This window comes from Branchiostoma belcheri, unplaced genomic scaffold, assembly GCF_001625305.1.
Source record: "Branchiostoma belcheri isolate BF01 breed outbred unplaced genomic scaffold, Haploidv18h27 scaffold41, whole genome shotgun sequence".
NCBI lineage: Eukaryota > Metazoa > Chordata > Leptocardii > Amphioxiformes > Branchiostomatidae > Branchiostoma > Branchiostoma belcheri.
The window spans coordinates 546,110-568,345 of record NW_017804032.1 but is presented as its reverse complement, the minus strand read 5'-3'; the positions used below and the strand labels follow the sequence as shown (position 1 = coordinate 568,345).

Sequence of the window (22,236 nt, the reverse complement as noted above, 5' to 3'; positions counted from 1 at the left end):
GCATTTTTTTCATCATAATGGGCATGGCAATTCATACATGAAAATACCACAGCATCTTGCTAGAATTTTACAGAAAACTATTACCTGTAAGATTGGTGTTAGTTATGCATTAACAACATTCCAGTGCATATATGATGTGGACATAAAAAATGGCCCTTCATATCTGTAAATACATCATATGATAATAGGAAAACCCATTTATCCCCAGAGAAACCTTTACAACTCTTTACAGTGTAGATAATATACATTATGTGGTTCTTGCCCTAGCTTGTCCTGTGTAGCACTCTAAGTGCTGTATGCAGATGTTGCAGTAGAACTAGCAGTGGAAGGTGCAGCAGAACTGGGAGTGGAGGACTTTCCCACTTTGATAAAACTGCTGATGAAACCCTGGATCCCCTCCAGACCCTGGGAAGTCAGGAAGTCCAGATATGCACTCCTGTCCTGGGTACTCTGTGGAAAAAAATTATGTTGGAATGGAAGGCAGAGGACCACATCTGGGGCCAGTTTACACGGCACAAAAAAGTTTTTCATACGACTGACATGCAGTGCGTGTGCAGTGCAGTGTGTTGTAGGACAGATTTTTCGAGCATGTAAATAGGTCCGCATCCTGGACGTGCCACATGAAAGTGCAGCGTGGCGGACCTGTTTACATGCTCAAAGAATCTGTTCTACAGCATGTGACACGCATCAATTGTCGTGGGATGATTTTTTTGCTCTGTGTAAATTGACCTTTGGTTAGTGGTTGAGTAAAATAGAACTCAAATATCCCAGTGTTTATAGAATTTTTAATACATGTATCAACATCAATTCTCATTCAAGACTTCAAGTAAACACATGATGAATTCTCTTATGGTGTTTAAAGGAAGACAAGTAAGTAAATCCATTCACTCTCCAAGCAATCAACAAAAATGTTTCAGACGTTACCTGTCTGGACCTAGGCCTGGGTGTGATAGGGGTTCCTGGTGGCAGGGACTGTGTGGGAACAAAACATGGGACGAACATTAAAACATAGTGTCATTGTCATACCTACATTTAAATTCAATTTTTTGCACTAGGTTCACTTGTGCACCAGCTTAACTAAAATCTACTAGTACCTAAAAGTGCACAGAAAAATATTTGGGTGCACTTTGACAACATGAGTTTGGAATTCTAGCTAATATCAAAATATTAAATACAACAAAGACAAACTAAGGACAAAAACGAAGGCAATTATTTGCATGTTACCTTCTGTAGGAAAGTGTGAGTGAAGCCCTGCAGTGCTATGTGGTTGTACAGGGAGAAACTTTCACCAACGCCTTCAATACCAGTCTGTTTCACAACCGACTTTGGCACGTGGAAGACACTCGCCTCATTCTTCCCACTGGTGGAAAAAATATCAGAGAAACAACTGTTGTGATTGTGAAATATCAAAGTAAGTTACCCTCATAACAAAAGATTTGTATGTTCTTCTGTGATATGTCTGACTAACTGGTCTTAAACCACACACCACTACCAGTCGACTATCCCCCTGGCTTGCACAACTGTGTGGTCCAAGGGATATAGAATGGAGATGGGCACTGCCCTATGCACTGAAAGTTGTGGAAAGGAATTAAACTAAAACACAATGCAGAATTTAAGATGCTAACATATTTTCCCCATATGTACATAAAACAAAATGAAACCTGATGAGGAACACTTCTTTAGCCCTGTGACAGGCCTTACTGTTTCCTGATATACGGTTACAGAAAAGAAATGAGTTAAAAAACTTAAATAATTAATAATTAATTAATAATAAAAAACCTCACCTGCTGAAGGCCTTGCACCTCCACAGAGCATCACAGATGTCTAGGATACAGTTGTTGAACTTCCTAATGCTGGAGCTGGTGAAACCATACGACTCCTGTACTGGCTTCTGTTTCAGGGAGGTTACCTCTTCTCTGAACCTAGAGTCAAATAGAGGGATGAAAAAATATAGGGATAGGATGACACAGACTGAGGAAAAGTGTAACACTTTGTCAGGGCTCACAATACTGGGTGCAGGCACCTTAGTGCAGGTAAAATTGGTGCTGTGCACTATTTCTGATGTCTACCTGCACTGGTTCATGTAGTAATATACAATGTATACACATAGGTGTATGAATAAAGAATAAAGAAATAAAGAAATGTTGAAGAATAAAAGAAATGATGGCAATGGTTTCTGAACATTTTTTAGTGTGATCCTTACTTCTCAATGTCTGAGTGATGCAAGTAAAACCATATCTGGTTGAGGTAATATTCAATGTTACCTGATACATGTAGAGTACATGATACTGTACATGTTACTTACCCATACATGATGGCACATATGCGAGCCACAGTCAGGGCGTTGGTGTCAAACATGGCCATGTACACTATAGGTGCAGACGGGGCATGCACCAACGGGATGTCAAACCTGCGCTGTAGCTGGGTCACCTATGGACGGAAGGACACATAACCAAAACAGCTTTGACTCTGAGTTATCATTATCTAGGCAAAAATTACCACCATTAAGTCAAGAAATAGAAGTTCTAAGAAATATCAGTAAATCAAAAATCAATAATTAAAAATCAATATACATGTCATTTTTTTACAAGTTGATACAACTCAACAATGTTTGCCAGCTGAATATTACTAGTAGCACAATCTTTCTTGTACAGCCCTAACTACATTAGGTCACCAAGGAATTCATTTCTTGGATGGCCCAAGACTTCAGTGTCACTGATACAGCTCAAGATTTTGTCTGACCTTTTTCTAATGATTTCTTTCCTGTAATATTCTCAAAAGCACTACTGTATCACGTTGATGAAGGTTAGACATCCACATAATGAGATACACAAGGGAATTGTTACTGAAGTAACTAAATGGGTTTGAAAACTGTCAGATATTTCTACTAGCTTTTCCTACTTTTTGTTAGTGACCGAGGAAAACTAGTAGATGTAATCATACTTAAAATGTGTGATAGAAATGTGGGAACAATTTCCTTGTGAATAAGGGTACTAGTATCATTCCTTGAGACCAAAGTGAACTGGCAGTAGGAAATGTTCTCACCAGTTCAAAGAAGCCCAGTGTATAGTGCATGAGCATGGCATGTCCGTCCTCCTGCTGTAGTCCCACCACACACAGCCTGTCCACATAGAACACCAGCTCCTGGATAGACTGTAGGGCCGGGAACACCTCACTGTCCACAGGAAACAGGGACAGGCTGGAGACAGAACATAACATGTACATTCAAATGAAAGCTCATCTGTGTTGGTAGAAACCATAGTTGTAGTGTTTAAACTTCATTTGAACACAAGAAATTTTCAGACGATTGTGTCAACCTTCCTCATATCTATGATCCACATTACATCAGTAGTTAATCAAAAGTGTCTTAAGTATCCATATAATCAACATGACAAAAACATGAAGCTTAGGCAACCCTGACTAACTGATTCAATAGAAGCAGGGGTGTGTTTGGGAACTCAAGAATGATATCTCGATTCATACTTTAGTTAGATGATCTACCTTTCCTGACAAGACTAACAGAAGTTCTTACCTGGTTGTCTCTTCCTCAGAGTTTTGTGTTTGCTGGTGCCGTGCCCACTCCACAGACACATGGTTCCTCAGTAACTCTGTCAGACAGGCCAGGATCTGGCACTGCAGTAAGAAAATCATACCAGAACAGGTGTTAAAAAACGTGTTTCATGAAGTTGTAGAGTTTAAGATTCTTCCAACACAAGAAAGTATTACTCATCATAAATTTTTGGTCAATCTCGTCAACATTTGTCAGATGTGTGGATGAAGGTTGATGAGATTGACCAAACATTTATGGCGAGCTTCCTTTTTATGGTGAGTTATCTACTTTTTTGTCTGCAAAAAAAAGACAGTAAAAAACTCACCTTACAGTGGACCCTGGATGTGAAGAACAGCCTTCTGAGTGGTTCCAGAACGTAGTCATTAAGTCCTGAATGAGGACAAGAAGTGCGATATCTTTAGCTATTGTGTGACAGGCTGAATAAAAGTTCTAAACGGAAACTATGCAGCTCCAGATGTCTTACTGAGGGACGACTGCGTGTGCAAGATGTCGGTTAGCTTGAGGAATGAATCCCCTCTACTATATATTTTTCCATCGGGTATGATTCATTGATATGCCAACAGGGACACCAACATGCCAGTGTCTACAGCAATGACACCATATCGAAACCATCTATAGGCTGCATTTTAGACATGAATAGAACAAGGATATACAGAGGTTGAAGGGCAGTTGTATCAGTATTGTATAGTTGCTTACTCTGGAAGGGATGCAGTCTGGACCTTGTGATGAGCTGGAGGATTTGCGGTCGGTGGTCCAGTCCATTCCAGGTGAACAGATACTCCCATAGGAACATCTCACACAGGGGAACTCCCTCCTGGAACATGGGTTAAAGGTAAAAGGGTGAGACTTTCACCATAATCATGGCTTTCCCGTTCAGACCCTTTCGCCACGATCGTATCTCCCACTAACACCAGCTCCCAATGGAACAAATAAGAACACTTGTAACCAGCGGAGAATCAACCAATCAGAAGGCGTGTAGCTCATTGAGCATGTTTGGTGGAGTGATTGTGCCAAAGATTTTGTCCAAAATGTGGTAAGACTCACCTGTAAGAAGTCTGTAAAGTTGATGAGAGCCTTTAATAGTTTCTCTACCCTGGGTTTGGTGCTGGCAGAGGGACAGTCCACTAGATCTACAATGGATAAAACAATGTCACAAAGGTGAGTCATAAAGTTAGGATATGTTTCTAAATTCATTATTAGTAACAAACCAAAAACAAGTCCAATGTAAAAATCACATTGTAAACAGTATTTTACTGCAGTCAATAGTGCTACAATCTGATCTATGTAGATAGATGGTCGCTCTAATCTAGATATATACTGTAGCTAAACAGGATCTCTAATGTTTGAGTCAGTGGGAAAAATTATCTAAGGAATCACAAAAAGGGTCACATGGGCAACCTTATGCAGCTGCGCCGAGGTGGTCACTAATAGTAATGCATTGGGCAAACTGGGCGAATACACTGTGTGGTATTCTACACGTGACTACTTTCCACACCTTGGTGCAGTGTCCTGTAGAGCCAGTAGCCAATGCGATGTGCCACATGCTGCTGGGGATGACAGCTCACCAGGTGTTGGAGGTACTGAGAACGCAACACTGCTGCAGCCTGGCTGGGCAGCTGGGAGGGGAGGGAAACAGAACATTTATGAATGAATAAATGAACTTTATTATACATTTAGACCTAGGAATATTATTAGGATTTCAGTTTCGGTCCTGACTGAAAAAAGTAGGGTCGGTAGATAGGGCTTTTTTTGTTGTTGTTTTTTTATTTGTTTAGATTTGGGCTAAAATAATCCAACAAATAAAGTTTAACAATGCATTAAGTCTGAAGGATCTACCTGCTTGCTTGTGTACATTATGATTTCATCCGTTTTATTTTTAAAAATGCATTAAACGGTGTTTTAGACTCATTAAGAGGGTCTGAAATTCAGAAAATTTTATAGCTCTAACAGCAAGTCGATAAAAAACTACTAGGGTCAGTAGGTTACAATGAACAATGAATGCTCTTACTTCCAGGTTATCCAAGTTATTCAACAACTCTTGGAAGGAGCCGACAAGCTGAACTGGTACTTTGTCAGACTGGGCAGTCGTGTTCTGGTCCAAACATCCAGAGTACTCAATGGCAGGGATACAGTCCAGTTTGGCCTTCTTGGCTCTCTGTAAAACAAAGTCAAAGTTTAAACTACAATGTACAAGCAAAGTTTGACAAAGAAACTCAGCCAGGGCTCAAAATATTTTTTGCAGTTACATGCAAAGTTGCATGCAATTTCAAAAATCTACATGCAAAATTAAACCATGTATGGTTAGTTGTAAAGACAAAAGCTCTCAAACTTACAGTATTGTATTACAATACATTTTGTATATTCAACTTACATGTATTTACAGCTTAGTGGTGTTTCTAAACAATCAACTACAAATACAGTATTCTAATCTTTAGAGAGATTTCTGACTGCACTAGACCAGTTAATTTTAAACAGAGCTGCTTTTAATTTAAATGCTTACCGGTTCTGTTGTTGGGTCTACATCATTGATCAGATTTGTGATGGGGATTTGTGTCGTCTTCAGCCATTGGTCCCTCTCCTCTCGGGGGCAGTTTCTCAGCTGAACCTGGCGAATCAGGGCTGCCCATGCTTTATCTGTCTGTTTGAAAAAGACCTGGTACAGAGAGAGCAGCACAGTGATTAGACATTTCCTATCAGAAAATAGATGACTTTCCAACCTTCTAAATGCAAATCAAATACTCTACCCATAGCTATAGGCTATTGCACCTGAGTTTCTAGGTCTTGTAACAGTTGAGTAAAGAAACTAGAAAGTAACATTTGCAAAGCAAATGCATAATGTTTGCCTTCAGATATGGTCTGCTCTGTTAATTCTTACTCAAACACGTTCATATATGGTCAGACAGAAGTCTAAATCCCTCCTGTTATAAATTGCAACATGATGTAACCCAATACTAGTTACCATGGTGACAGACATCTGGTTCAGGTCATTTACCTTATTGGTTTGGAGAACAAGAGGTAAACAGAGCAAAAACAATTATTATGTTTTCCTTCGGTAAACATAAAGAAGGCTGTCATCCCTACCCTGTGTGTTTTGAGTGGTACGTTGATGAGTTCAGGGCGGTACAGTTTGTATAAGGACAGCAGGCCTGTCACATGGGGCTGGGCACCCACTCTGGTCTGCATGTCCAACAGGGGACGCACACGGAACAACCGCACTGAAAATACACAACAATGACATCTATCAGGTTAGTAAATACATAAATACATTCATGTAATATATTCTTACTCTTTGAAGAGTTGAAGCATCTACAAAGCCATGCTTCTAGTATTCTTATCGATCATTTTTTGTCTATGGTCGGTTGGGAAACAGGAAACACAACATTTTTTTGCCTAGGCCTAACAGATAGAAATCTCATTGTAAACTACAAGTTCATGTTGCTTATAAAGAAAACATATAGCAAACCACACTGTCTCACCATCTTGCTTCCTTGTCAGCAAATACAGCAGATGACAAACATGTGGGCACTGGAAACAATGGACAGGGCAATGTTAAAGTGGAGTTGTTTTGAACAACTCTCTATGTACATGTACAAGTAACTTAAACTTTCATTTGAAAGAAATTCCGTTGAATTAGTTGAAAGACAATAAAATTATACATTGTATTAAACATTGTGCCATGAGTGGTGCAGGTGAAATTTGTCTGGTGCAGGTAATTTTCAATGTTACCTACACCAGTGAAAAAGAATTTCAAGCCCTGCAGCTGAATGTAACATACCAGGACATCACTCTGTATGAAGAAGAACAGGACTCCATATAAGGCATGCAGCTTGTCCTTCCCGTCAATCAGGTCATACACAAGAACCAGCCAGCGCAGCAAGAGAGCCTGTAAACAACAAGAAATTGAAGATCTTCATGAATTTGAAATATAATAGTTTTTGTGAATTCTTTGTTTTACTCCCGATTGTGAATTTCTCTCTAATTCTGTATTTTTGCAGTGGTTCCTATAAGACAACAGACATGCATATAACAGGAAATTGAATTTGAAGGCAGGAATTGGAGTAACCTTTTCTGGGACCTTTGAGCTAACTTCCTGTTATCGTCCTCAAAATGACAGTTAATTAAACATAAGCAAACACACAAACAAACACACCACGTGACTAGATATGAGCAGACCTGAACATTTTTGGAAGGCTTGTTGGTACACATCCATGAGATGGCCCTCACTGCTGCCTCCTCTGGTACAGTAGTGGCAGGGATCAGGCACTTCACCAGTCGGCTGTTGGTAGAATCCGCTTTGGTGATAAAATAAAATAGTGATAAACAAAAGAGAGGGCTTTGTCTGTCAGGTTGCATACTAGTTAGTACATACAGATCCTGACTATACCTAAATACTGAAGTAGATACTTTTTTTGACTGAAACATTACTTGAAATCAGTGCAATTTTTTTAGAGATATTCTTTTATAAAAACTGCATGCAAAATTCAAAATATCGACAAAAGTCAATGTAATACATGTACAAATGTATGAACTAAGTTTTTCTAGCATTGCAGTATTGCATAATGACTTACTTTTCATATTGCATACTGCTCATACAAAAAATAGCTTCATGTCATGATATAAGAACTCACCAAACTTCCCGCTGGTGATGACTTGAGTGAGAGACAGGATGGTGTCAGGACTCAGGCCCTTGTTCTGGGCGTGTTGTTCTATCCCCTCCAGGGCCAGCTGCAGCTTTATATTGCCTCGAACCTTCGTACTGGCTGATTCTAGACATCATTTTTTTAAAAGAAAAAAATATATTTATCATTATCATATCAGTCAGTAGTGTTAAAAAATATGGAAAGTAAGGAATTTCTTGGCAATTATAAGTGGGGATGTGTGGCGTAACGGCAGAGCAGAGTGTTTGGCTCAGAACCATGATGTCCCGAGTTCGAATCCTTCTAAGTCACCAAACTTGTGCCCCTTGGGAAAGGCACTGTACACGACTTTCGAAGCTTTCCTCACTACGCCCATCAGAAGTTCACTATCTTATAATTTGTGGGCAAATTATTTTAAGTAAAACCAAGTATATGTGTATTACAGCCTACACTACTCATAAATGCATCTTACAAAGTAATAAGTTTTATAATGTTTCTCATAATAGTCATATATTATGTGGTACAAATTGCTACAACACAAATAAAACATGCAAAACAACACAAGCCCCCCTCCCCACACAGCAATTTCTGTGTATGTTGCTTTAGCGCCATAAATTTGACAGCTCGTTTTGCCTTCTCCTCTCGTAAACATAACCCTCATGGTGATTTCAAAAGAAAGGTACATTCCTCTTTTACGACATGAAAGCATGTCGTGAGTTGAATAAGTCTTACCGTCTGTAAAATATGACAAAGAGTCCTCCAAATTTGGGAGTTGTCTCGTAGCTTCTTCCGCCATTTTGGACCCGCTCAAAGTTTGAATTCTCTCGCGGTCTGATCACGTGACTACGACAACAACGTGATTTCACGAGAACACGCTGCAGTTCACACTACTTCCGCACGGCGGTGTTGTTGATGAATCAAAGCTTGGCCGTGCTGTTTACATACTAAATACTACACTAAATATTGGCAGGTAAATAAATTATGGTAGTAAATTGTCCAACCAACTTCATAAGGATTGATCTGCTTCCTGCAGAATTTTGAGTATGTAACTTTTCCTTCTTTGTAGGACCTTGCATGTAGTGCTTTCGCGGTACTGGTTTCAAAATCATTAGCAAATGCCAAACAACAGTTCCACGATCTCATACCTTCGCCAAATGGTGTTTACCCTTCCGGTGGACAATTTATACATTTGTACTCATTAATTTTGCAAATAAGAACCTCATTTGCATGGATTATATAAGTTGATCATATTCTCCAATCAATGACAGCCTAATCTTATTGATTTGAATAAATCATGTTTATTGCTGTTGAGCTTCACTTAACTTCCAAATGCAGCAAGTATGAATTTCACAGCGATTACAACTATGAAATTATAGCAATTTCCCATTAATTATGCAAATTAGGTCTCCATGTACATAATCGATAGCCTCAGATGTTTTATCGTTCTCAATTACATGTTACAAGTGTTTCATAGTCCTATTATCACTCACTCACTCACTCACTCACTCACTCACTCACTCACTCACTCACTCACTCACTCACTCACTCCCCCGGAGGCAATGGCCCATTATTAACCACCTTATCTGACACTTTTTCACTACAAGTATATGCATGTTTCAAATGATCGAATGACCACCCAAGAAAAACAACCAGCAACGAAGAGCGTAACTAGATAGCCTGTTTATTAGCATTATTATATCAGCATATCATGTAAAGTTGACACAAATGGGCTCAATACACTATTCTGTGGCACGATCGACTCTTTATTATTTTTCGTCTTTTTTTGTTTGTTTGTTGTTGTTTTTTGTAAAGGAGAAAATGGAGAGGTCATTGCATGGTCAATGTAAAAACGTTGACCAGAATCGATGTATTAGTTTAGCAGTACTTACATGCAGGTTATGCTGTCTACATAAGGCCACAGCAAGTAAATTTTATGAATGACATCCTCCACAGACTCCAAATCTAATGCGATAGGGCAAAAAAACAAGGCAGGACAAAAAAAAAAACAAGATTCCTACATTTCCAAATTTTAAAATCATAAACCTTGAAAACAAGAAATCATAGCTATATTCTGCTAAGTTTATTGCCAGCTATTACAACATTCATTGTCACTGAAAAATATAGTTTTCAATCATTGTACAAAAGATTTTGATTCAGTGGGAACATCATATTTATCTGTCATCCACGTCTCGACATGGCAACAGATCTCTTTGCCCATTTTCGGCATGTTGACCACTGTCAGAGGGGAACAAAATTTCTTATCTCTTTTTTTTTCAAAATAAGGCGAAAATCAATGCGCGCTGATGTCATCCATAAAAACTACCTGCTGTGGCCTAACGATAAATTACTGGCCATATGCTGGTATATAACCAATAGATCGCATTACAACAATATCAAATACATGGTACAATGTCAAACATCAACCCAATAAGGCATTTCACAGTTCCTAGTGCGCTTGTGCAGTCGTGATGCATTGTGGTCTAATCTCAAAGTTTAAGAATCCTGCAAGGAATCGACAGGGGTGAACTCTGACCTCTGCACAAGCGCACTAGGAACCATGACATGGCTTTTACATATGGTTTCTGAGTGAATATCTGTAAGCTATGGAAAATAACTCTTCTCTTTTACACTGGTGGCTCTGTGGCCTTTTTGAATGGCGATCATAGTTATCGTTAGACTTAGAGCGACTCTTAATGCTACACAGATCAAGAGCGCCACAGACCACAAAATAGCTGTTACACTTTTTGACTCTCCTTTAAATTTGCTATGTGGTATGATTAGGCTTGACTTTGGATTTCCTGGTACATGTACTAAGTCAGCTATATGTCGTTGTCTGTACAAGGGTTTGGTTTGGCTTGAGATTGTTGAAAACGATATTTCAACAAGTAATATAGTGCAATGATGAGGATATCTTTACCAGTTACCTACTTCTTCATCTACATAATCATAATAGTCTGGATCACTTTGCTTTAGCCGCTCTAGTCTCTGTAAAAATAAGTCTTTGGCATAGTCGTAAAGTTCAATGTCAAGAGTGTTCAGTTCTTCTACTCTCCTCTTTTTGTCTTCTGAGATGGGTGTTCTTCCTGCTGTTGTGCCGTTGACTTGCTCGAAAGGTTCGATAAACTTAAGTTTAAAGGTCCTTTCAAACATGTACTGGCTTTTCTTCTGGAATTCTGTGAGGCCAAAGAACGCCATCCGCCGCAGATTGGTCTTCGCACTTCCCAGAAGAATGCGGTTTCTCTGCTCCTGACTTACGCGGGATGTGTTGTAGCAGCCGACAAGGCTCAAGTCTGCCAGCATGCGGGTCTGGCGATTATTTGCGAGGTTCCACGGACAATCTGTGAACTCGTCCAAGCCAACACCCACCCAGTTGTCGTCGAAACAAGATGGCAGCTCCTTTTCTGTTGGCATTCTTCCATCGCACATGTGTCGAGAAGTTTTCCATGTGGCTCCCCGCTGTACGTGGCGCCACTCGCTCAGGTATCTGGCCACAGGTTCCCGCAGCATCGTGATGTAGAAATACCTGCAGAAAAACACAGATACCATATCAGTAAAGACCCCATTTCATTTTTCAACAACGGGCGCCATTTTAAAATGTAATCTCGCGAGAGCCAGCCTGGCGAGAACGTGCGTGAGCTTGCACGAAAACGAGGATGGAGATTTTTGTTTCTTTCACAGGACAATTCTGTGATAACACAATATTGATGGAATAGCAACAAATAAACGTTTGTTGGATGATTTTACATTTTTAGAACATCATAAACTCATAGATGTTAATATCGATTTGATAAAGCTGTGCATTATTTGAAGGTTTCCACGTCGACCCAGTTTAGAAGTTGAAAGGTTGCGGTCCTTCCGACACCACTCTATGCACAGAGCGGAACGTATCTCTGTTTCTGTAGCTCATGGAACTTAAAACACTACGACGAACAAGGGACTATTTAACTTGAAGTGGTGTGTGTTTATCTGCCATATGCACCCTTCCCGGGCTGAATGCAAAGCAGAGAAAACACCTGAAATGTGCGCACTGTACCCACATGTACATCAGACCATTGCATCAGCCCAATATAATAATAGCTACAATGAAATCTGCTGGTGTTGAGTTTTTCAAACCCCTAGGCTGATACCGGACCGTTAAGATTGCGGTGAACCACACAAAACCATAATTGCACCTTCATTCCCAAAAACCGTCACTCTGGGAGTACAAATTGTGCACATCAAGGAAAATCAATACCGCAAAAGTTAAGCATCATTTGGAAAGCAAGCAGGCAAATGAGGCTGCCATTCTGTGCATCAGTAGGATCAATGGTGCCTGAATGACAGAGAATGCTGCACAGATCCCCCGGTGAGGTAAAAATGTCAGCCCTCATTGAGGACGCGAGTCTGCGATTATCTTTCAATCATAGAAGGTAAAGAACATGTTGATACCGGTCTTCATTGGCTCATCATAACACTACAATCGTACTATACCTGTAATATTTGAGCGGTTCATCAAATAAGGAATCTGCCAGTATGTGATATTGCTAATGGCCAAGGGGTTGGCAAAAGCTCCTCCGTGGTTGATCGAACCAAGACTAGATTAGGAAACGCAGCTGACCTAATCAATAGAGTGTTTAGAAAGCCCCCGTGCTATCTGTACCCCTGGTACGTGTTTCTACCTCTGCCGGTTACGGAATCGATATTTTGCACACATAATGTTTCACACGATGTCAAAGTCAGCAGAACTGGGCATTATCACATTTACAGTTTATTCACATTCTTCTCGGTTCACTGGTCCAGGTCATTGATCATGACCTTATGTGTTTGGAGAAGAAGAAGAAGAAGAAAAAGAGCAAAACCAAATGTTTTCCTTCTGCGAAGGTAAACACAAACATATTGTATCTTCAGTTGTATCTATTACATCATTTCGAACGTCTCACTTCGCATCAGTAAAAAGGAAAAAAAACGTTCCAGATACGTTCTTGATTTGCGAGTGCTAGCATGATGTTCATATTGGTCGTATCAAAATCACGGGAAATAGCCCATGAAATGGCCTATCTGCCATAACGTATAATGCACAATGTGTTATCTCAATACCGTTCTGGTCATTGATCTAAGTACAACATACCGCACATCCACTTCGTAATTTCATTAAATGTCTACACTGAGTGTTTCACGATCTCAGTGCTAAGTTATAAAATGAAAGTTTCAGATTTGTCAAAAAAAAAAAAACGGTTTCCTGTGGAATATAGTCTCAAAAGCCTAGAGTAAACGAGAAGAGACAACAAAGAATAAGGGCAAGCAAACTTCAACAAGTTTACTTCACGCTTACGAGTCTGCTTCATTCTAGCGGAAAATTGTTAATTTTCCACCATACAGTGAAACGCTGGCTCCCCACATGGCACTACAGGGGATGATTTGACAGAATGGGCGCCCTTGAGGCACGTTCGAAATTATATCTAGGCACACTTAGTGTGCTATACTCATGTATGTGTTCTGACGAAGCAATACTCATGTATGTGTTCTGACATACCAATACTCATGTATGTGTTCTGACATACCAATACTCATGTATGTGTTCTGATATACCAATACTCATGTATGTGTTCTGATATGAATACTAATACATGTGTTCTGACATACGTACCAATACTCATGTATGTGTTCTGACGAAGCAATACTCATGTATGTGTTCTGACGAAGCAATACTCATGTATGTGTTCTGACATACCAATACTTATGTATGTGTTCTGATATGAATACTAATACATGTGTTCTGACATACGTACCAATAATCATGTATGTGTTCTGACATACCAATACTCATGTATGTGATCTGACATACCAATACTCATGTATGTGTTCTGACATACCAATACTTATGAGCATGTTGAAGAAAAGGCTAGGGCATATATTACACCCTTGATCTTATTCGCCCTTCAATTGACACTGAACAAGGATTTTCGGCATGGGGCTCGACTTAGAAGGCTGTATATGATCAGAACATTTGCTTCAGTCATAAACCCTAGCCTGATGAGGGGGATACAAGCTCATTCACGTTTGGGACCGCACTCTTCTCATAGCAGCGCCACCTAGCCTTGGGAGGTAGAATCAGTACTGCAGTCATTATTGAAAAATGTATATATATTACGTATGTATACCAGAAGGAGTATCAATACGTTTTCAGATAAATGATACCTAGATAATTTATACCTTCATATGTTCTTTTGAGGCTCTCATATAATCATCATCGTTCATAGCTACGTCCACAACATCAATGTTGGGTATTAGAGTAGTTCATCAAGATTTTATGTCGGCACTGGGAACATTTAACAGTTTTTTTGCTAACGACAAGTTTGCTGTTCAGGGAGTTGGCTGTAGCAATCTTAGTCGGCTACTTTGATTCTTATTGATTTATTCATTCCTCGCACAAAGTTTGCTTCTCCGGGGCTTACCGGTAAAGATTTGGTTGCACTTCATCAACTGAGCTCGCGATTCTAATCAGTGGATCCCACGGGTTGGTTCTCTCTGTGACTACTAATGTCCCCGGCTTCCACCCATATGTCTGCTAGGGTTTCCACGGAAAAGAGACCTATTTCCTCTTCCTTCCCAGACCTCCAATACCCTGTGGCTAAACCTTTCGTCTGACAAAGCTATCTGAGGCAGAACAGCGTGCCCCAATAGGGACGCAGCAGTCCCTTGTGTGCTGTTCCAGTTGTCTACAATGGAGTGTAATATTGATGGAGTTCTCGGCGCCCAATCTATCTTTTCAAGCATGCAACAGTTTCAGTTTGGCGCGTGTCAGGTATAAATAGGTGTGTGGATCGTTTGGAAACGGGAGGGGCGGATGATAAAGCTTGTTTTTAAATGCAAAGAGCATAGCAGTAGAACAGAACAGGTTGCCAACGAGAAGTCATTGGAAGCAGCGCGCAAAGATACTAGTAGATGGGATATCTGTGGTACAGCGATCAATACGCCGCCATTTTGGATCGTACAAAAGCGAGAGCTAGAGTTTCAAGGATACAAACGTTATAGATTTTTCCATCCACTTCCAGAGAGAACTTGAAGTTCCCAATTCACCAGATTCTCAATCATCCGGAAAAGACCAGAAGACCTGCCGAAAATTTGAATCAAATCTTTGAGTTCATCCTTTCTCGTCTAGAAAGTACCCAAGTTCAAAGAACCCAGAGTTATGAATGTGTCTTTCCTAATGTCATCTATAAAGCTTTCTCTAAACGTCTGAACAATTACTTGTCGTACTTGTAATGGAAGATAATGCCTTATTTGTCGTGCAGCTAAGATGAAATATGAGGTTCTCTCCACAGCTCAGACGGCTGGTGCCAGGTAGGCTAGTACGTACCGCGTATGGCGTAATCCCAATCCCGCAACATTCAGCTTGTTTAATTGGGGCGGTGCTCTTAAGGTGTCAGACAGACTTCTATCTTGGTACAGACGCTATACAGATGGCTAGTCAATGAGAAATATGACACTAGATTATGCTAAAATTGAGACCTTCTGGTGCGAGGCGAGGAATTTGATGAGATGAGGCTTTTATTGAGGTGTACAATCTGTGATATGAAGATAATTGGGAGCACATAGTGTCATCATATAAAGTTAGTGTTGAGAGAGTACAATTGCGCGGGCGGATTGTACTAATAATGTACAATTAGATGCTGATAGCTTGAAGCATTACTTCTTTATAAACTCAAGAGTACGTTTTTATTGTACTCTTCCATGCTGTTCATTAACCTGCATAATATTTTGACTGGAGATCTAGCGGAGCTGGTATTGAAATGTAAATCTTGAACACATCACGGATATTTAAAGAGTTACTAAGAGAGAGTTAACGTTTTGCAAAACTGTGTTATCCTATCATTTGACTGTTTCCTTTTTTTTAGACTATACGCGAATTCCCAGAGTCTTTGAAAATATAACATATAGACTAAGTGATGCTATTTGCATCAGTATTTTATACTTTGGACGTTTAAAACAGCACAGAAAAAAGCCCCAAGATAATTAATATTTTCTCAAAAAAAAAAAAACAATCCAGGATCTAACAGTAACCGTTTTCTGTCGCAATTGTCGGCATTTTTGCTCTATGAATGTTATAATACCGTACATTGGGATAACGTTGTTTCAACTTACTACGGTAGATAAGTGACTAGAATATTGACTTTGAAAAATCTGCTTTTCAAAGCCTAGAAACTGCATTGAGCACCTTTAACAGAGGCTGAATGAGTGTTATAGCTATTGTCTGCTTGATGTCAGAATGTGCATAGGTGAAAGACACGCTCAATATTTCCTGATATACAACACGCCTTAACCTGGGCCATTACACATAACAGATCAATAGAAATAAACTTTGCAGGGGAGATATCGAGGCCCGTGACCTAAAAGGTTTCCAAAAACATTGTAAGCCCCTTGGAAGTGTCGTTAGTCCTGGCCCTGAGGTCCCGCCTACATCGAAAATCAATCAAGGAAAGAGACGCTTGTAGCCACATTTGACTTTGAAGAAGTCACCGCACCTGATTTATATATAGTGCTTTCCTATACGGACAAGAAGTTTCCAATGTCGGGAGAAGACAAAAAAAGTATATTTGTAATAATTTGTGATTCTAGTTCCTGTTGCCAGAATATTTTATTCTATGAAGCCGAATGGATAAAAAAATCAATAGATAAAATAATTGTCCAACGATGTAACAGTGGTTTGTGTAGTGTATTTGGCAGTGTTCTAGCAGCATCATTTTCACCATTTACTGTGCTATCATTCTTGCAATCCAAACGAAGTTAGTTGTATTTTTTACACCGTGGGATCTCATTGTCGCCCGATAGAATGACAGTAATATCCAGACATGCTGTCTGGGATTCAGAATGACATGATGACTTGGTATCTGTCGTACAATCCATATCCAGTGCACCTAAGAACGACTCTGTTGAAGTCTCATCCAATGACTACATCTTCCAGTAGACTTGAATTTAAGGTCAGGGTCGAAGAATAAAACGAAGGTTGGATGTCACTATCTAACCACTCAATCATGAAAGTCCTTCTGACACTATTTGGTACACAGGGAGTTGCACAAGTCCGTATCTAAAGCCCTTGGGCCGCACAACCGCACAAGCAGGGGCCAGTGTTAAGCTCCCATACTCCTTAACGGATCTTTATTAGTGAGAAATTTTATTGCAAATAAATACCTGAGAGCTAACTGCAGGTACAAAACATGTATGAAAAAAACACAATGCTATAAGAGACTACCTCTAATATCATACTACATTCTACAACATACGTGGTACTAGTTTTAGTGCTCGCTAGAGAAAGCAGTATGTACCATATTTTCAAAGTCTTTGGTGTATTTTCATGTCCCTTACTGCCTTAGTCTTATCTCTCGAGTTTGTTTCCCCAATAACTGATGTTATTGATGTATTTGCATACATATGCTATGAAATATAAAAAAGCGAGGCTGTTATAGTCATTGTGGGTTTCCCTCTACATCCGATATGCCCATGCATACACCATTGTATATTTTGATGTGTAAAAACTATACGAAACTTTATATTCACAAAGTAAACGATAAGCCACAAGCGGCGATGCAGGACGGAAGATCGTAAAGTCAAATGACTAGCCTATAGCTAAACCACCTTCTGAAAGGATACCAGATACGAACTCTATGAAACGATATATCTTAATATCTCATGTTTTACTAAACATATACTGCATACATGTATATTCTTTTGACACAAGCGCTATTACAAACAGAGACCAGAAATATAGATTAGCATCTTGCACTTCCTACGCATTTGCCTTTTGCAGAAGCTGAGCCATGAAAGGTCCATAAACTCCCATTACCAAGCGTGCGCTGTGACATATAGAGCAATCCGCTGAGGCTATCCAGTCATGTCCCTTGCGTCTGTGGTATAATAATATCCATTAGTAACACTAGTGATGGGCTGGAGACTACAAAGTTGTCGCGGAATAAAGTCCGCATCTTTGGCGGTACAGATTGTGCTCTGAATCTGGTAACGTCTAATGAGAGCGTAGATATGTCATCTACTGAAACATAAGAAAGAGTGACCCGCTGAACTACGTAAAAGAAATATCAATGCTGATAATTGGAATCATGCGTCTTCGCCATTTTTCTGTCAAGATACCTCGAAATATTAAACCGCCAGAGCTCGTAAAAACCTCATTTCATGCAACATTTGTGGACGTATAGCTCAACCATTTCTCTGCGAAATAGTTCTATCAGTTGCGTGGAACGGCATATGTTTGATTTGTTGAGGCAACAAAGTTACAGTGTGTATGCAGTGGGAATAAAGAAGTCCACTTGGTACTTTGAAGTATGCTTCAAAAATCGTTGGCAACGACCAGTACAGATGTATTGCAGTACCCCAGGCGGGGGTATAGATCTCCACGTTATGCATTGGGCAAGTTCAAGGCCTAAGACTCAGCCATGTCAGGAACACCCACGTGTTTTACATGATAAAGGGACATTGTCGTATCTTTGGTGTATACATGTATGACGTTATTACTGATACCTACCTACGTCCACGGTTTTCATACCTGTATCTTTGGGTAACGTTGGGTCATTATTACTCATTTGTAGGAGCGCCCTTTAAGTTAAAACGTGTACAGGTGACTATGACACAAGCCATTGTGGCCACTATTTCATGGCCAGTAGTATTCCTTAGATTTTTGTTATTCTCAGGTATGAATCAAATCCAATACAGTACTCTCGAGGCTTCCCAAAAAGTATACCTACAGTTTTTTTACTAGCTTCCCCTCCAAAAAAATCCAGTCCTAGAATGTAGACTGAAGTAACTTCGTCTGGGCGTTTGAAGAAAGATGAAGGCCACCGAAGGACGCAAGTAATGCTAAAGTGACTCAAAGTGTGGGCATGAATAAAACATCAGCTTCCCCATTTTACATATCACCGTTTTCCACATGGACGGCTCTCAGAGAGATTTGGAGCTGTTACACGAACCTGGTTTGTATTGATTGTTTTTGAAAAGCTCTTTCTTGCCGAGGAGCTTGAGGCCAATTGTTTTAATCCGTCTTGCCATTCGAAGCACGGGTCACTCGAGCACAAACTGGTCAAATTGCTAATGGTATTTGCTAACGGTGGAGACGACATTACCCATTTTTACTATACTTTTACAGGCCGATTTTAGTTTCCAAGTCTGCAACTTATCCAAACTAGGTCGTTGGTAACTTAAAGGTTTATCTGTGTGTGTAGAACGTATAGAAACAAGTACAACTCCATTATTCGTTTGTCTAAAAAGAAATATTACGACGAAAAGTTAAAAGCCGCATCCTCGGATATATCCAAAACCTGGAAAATAATCAACGAACTCCTTAACAGAAAAAAACCAAGTATTGTCATTCCTAATAAATTTCGTGATGGAGAGTCATACATAGATGATCCACAAGACATTGTTAATAGATTCAACGATTTTTTCACCAATATTGGGCCATCCCTTGCAAACAAAATCGAAAAGACCGATTGTTCCCCTTTGCAATATTTTGAATGTTCCTATCCACACACAAACTCTTTTGAAGAGCCAAATTCTACAGAGATTCACGATATTATCATAAATTTGAAAAAATGCAGCTCCAGGTCATGACGAATTAAGTGCATCTTTGATAAAGCAAAATGTCTCCTCCATTTTAGAACCAATTACTCATATTTTTAAGCTTTCTTTGTCAACTGGATCAGTACCAACAGAATTGAAAATGGCCAAAGTAATACCCCTATACAAAACCGGAGATCTTGACATATTTACAAACTACAGACCTATATCAATCCTTCCTACGTTTTCAAAAATCTTAGAAAAATTAGTTTATAAAAGAATTTTAAGTCACTTAGAAACAAATAATATTCTTTATTCTCATCAATATGGATTTCGCAAAAAATATTCTACGTACATGCCCCTGTTATGCTTAACTGATAAAATAACCGAAGCGCTAGAAAACAACGAATACACCGTAGGCATATTTCTTGATCTTTCAAAAGCATTTGATACCGTTGACCACAAAATATTACTTGACAAATTACATATGTACGGCTTACAAAACACAGTTCATGATTGGCTTAAAGATTATCTTGCTAACAGAAAACAATATGTTACCAATGGCATTTACAAATCACAACATAACTCGATAACATGTGGCGTTCCGCAAGGATCCATCCTGGGACCCCTACTTTTTCTAATTTACATAAATGATTTAGCACAAGTATCTCAAAAATTATTTGCTCTTCTCTTTGCTGATGATACAAATCTATTCATGTCACATAAAAATCTCAACACGTTAGTAACTACAATGAACGAAGAATTGGATAAAGTAAATAAGTGGTTTAAAACAAACAAATTGTCTTTAAATGTTAAGAAAACAAATTTAATAATATTTGCAGGTAAAAATAGAAATTACCCGAAGGAAAACGTACAAATATACATAAACAGCAACATTATTACTCAAGTAACACACACCCGTTTTCTAGGGGTTTTAATAGATGCAAAATTAACATGGAAAAATCACATCGATCTTATTAGTAAAAAATATCCAAGAACATTGGTATTATACGGAAAGTAGGAAATCTTTTATCTCCTAAAACATTTATCACTCTCTACTATAGTCTAATCTATCCTTACTTAAGTTATTGTAATATTATATGGGCAGGTACGTACACTACATCACTTAAACCGCTTTTTTTGCTTCAGAAACGATACATCAGGATAGCGTCAAAAGTTCCATTCACTTTCCCTACTGCACCATTGTTTAAAAAGCTCAAAATACTGTCCATAAATGACATAAATAAACTACAAACAAGTCTTTTAATGTACAAGATAATGAATAAATGTCCTTGCCTTCCTGAAACCTTCCACGACACCTACACCTTCTTATTAAACTCAGACATCCACAACCACTTTACACGCCAATGCAATTATTTAAGGCCATCCAATGCGAAATCGAATCTCCGTCAATTTACAATCACGTACAGAGGCCCAACAATTTGGAACAACCTAAGTAGAACTTTACAAATTAGTCCCTCCGTCACCATTTTCAAAAATTATACTAAAGCAACTTTCATAAATAACCCCACACATTCTTAATTCTTGTTTAAGTTTCCTTGTTTACTACTTTTCATTACTACTTTTCATAATTGTAGATAGTATTGTATCGTATTGTATTTTATTGTTTTGTTTCATTTACCCGTTACCTAGTAAGTTATTTCTTATTTATCCGATTAATTTGAATTGTTAATTAAGTTATGAAGGGAGGCCTCCTCATAAGCATTTTATGCTTCCGGCCTCCCTACACTGTCACATTTCATTTATATTTTCTTGTGTCTGTATTTTGTTTTAAAGTGCGAATAAAAACTGAAACTGAAAACTGTGTGGGCAAGGATTTGACGTACTTAAATGTTCGACTGTACGACACGAGAATTTTTTCGCTGCTTTAATGACATCACTTAAAGTAAGCAAATTCCATGTATCTACAATATATGGTTACTGCTAACTCATAGCATTCACTTAACATATCAACTTGAAGATAAAATAAACCCTAGACAACGGAACATAGGATGTAACACTAGCTCTAATATCATAGCAGAGTTGCAATATTAAATCATTTTCAGAAAGATGACAAATTTAGCAAAAACTCTTCAGGCGGCGGCTACAGTAGTTAAGGTACCTGGTGACATATTTATGACCAAATTGATTTACAGGGGTCATAAAAGGCAATAAGAAATTGCCCCATAGGGAACAATGCTTTTCACAGTTTTTTGGCCATAAAGGAATTTTCTCATCATACAGTATTGAAAAGGCCGGACGGCTTTCATAAATAATTAAGGGTCTCTCCAGTTTGGGTTGCACTTCAGAGTTAGCTCTTGACTGTGGAATTCATCATCATTATTATGTACTAGTTCTGCATCAACAGTAGTGGAAACGACAACAGTTACAGATAGTTTTTCTTCAGTGCATGGCCTCTCATGCCGATTAATACATAGTGCTTTCCTATACGAAGAATTCCTACCTAGACGTTTCCAATTCCGG

At 39.0% G+C, this 22,236-nt stretch overlaps 2 protein-coding genes across 2 annotated transcripts in view; both read right to left on the bottom strand.

Annotated features, from left to right (window-relative positions):
* Positions 1-10: 10 nt before the first annotated feature.
* Positions 11-9,027, bottom strand: LOC109477897 (centromere protein I-like). Its single transcript, XM_019779357.1, has 19 exons — positions 8,941-9,027; positions 8,200-8,337; positions 7,745-7,863; positions 7,347-7,454; positions 7,048-7,096; positions 6,653-6,786; positions 6,072-6,224; positions 5,580-5,726; positions 5,067-5,187; positions 4,616-4,701; positions 4,268-4,385; positions 3,876-3,940; positions 3,533-3,633; positions 3,046-3,199; positions 2,306-2,430; positions 1,785-1,922; positions 1,225-1,360; positions 925-972; positions 11-450 (listed from the first exon to the last, which is right to left on the bottom strand). The coding sequence occupies exons 1-19, from the start codon at positions 9,002-9,004 to the stop codon at positions 286-288; spliced, it is 2,169 nt and encodes a 722-aa protein (XP_019634916.1). The 5' UTR covers positions 9,005-9,027; the 3' UTR covers positions 11-285.
* A 1,962-nt stretch (positions 9,028-10,989) lies between these two features.
* The window catches only part of LOC109477901 (heparan-sulfate 6-O-sulfotransferase 3-like), a 43,895-nt gene continuing 32,648 nt past the window's right edge, over positions 10,990-22,236 (bottom strand). The window contains exon 2 of the mRNA XM_019779362.1: positions 10,990-11,731. Coding sequence (XP_019634921.1) covers positions 11,122-11,731 — 610 coding nt within the window. The 3' untranslated portion in view covers positions 10,990-11,121. The remainder of the gene's footprint in view (positions 11,732-22,236) is intronic.

Excerpts from the sequence above, each read along its gene's own strand:
- LOC109477897 (XM_019779357.1), bottom strand. The coding sequence starts at position 9,004 with ATGGCGGAAGAAGCTACGAGACAACTCCCAAATTTGGAGGACTCTTTG. Across the intron at positions 6,787-7,047 it reads GCTGACAAGGAAGCAAGATG|TGCGGTTGTTCCGTGTGCGT; the intron begins GTGAGACAGTGT and ends GTGTATTTTCAG. Across the intron at positions 3,941-4,267 it reads CAGACTGCATCCCTTCCAGA|GACTTAATGACTACGTTCTG; the intron begins GTAAGCAACTAT and ends GTCCTCATTCAG.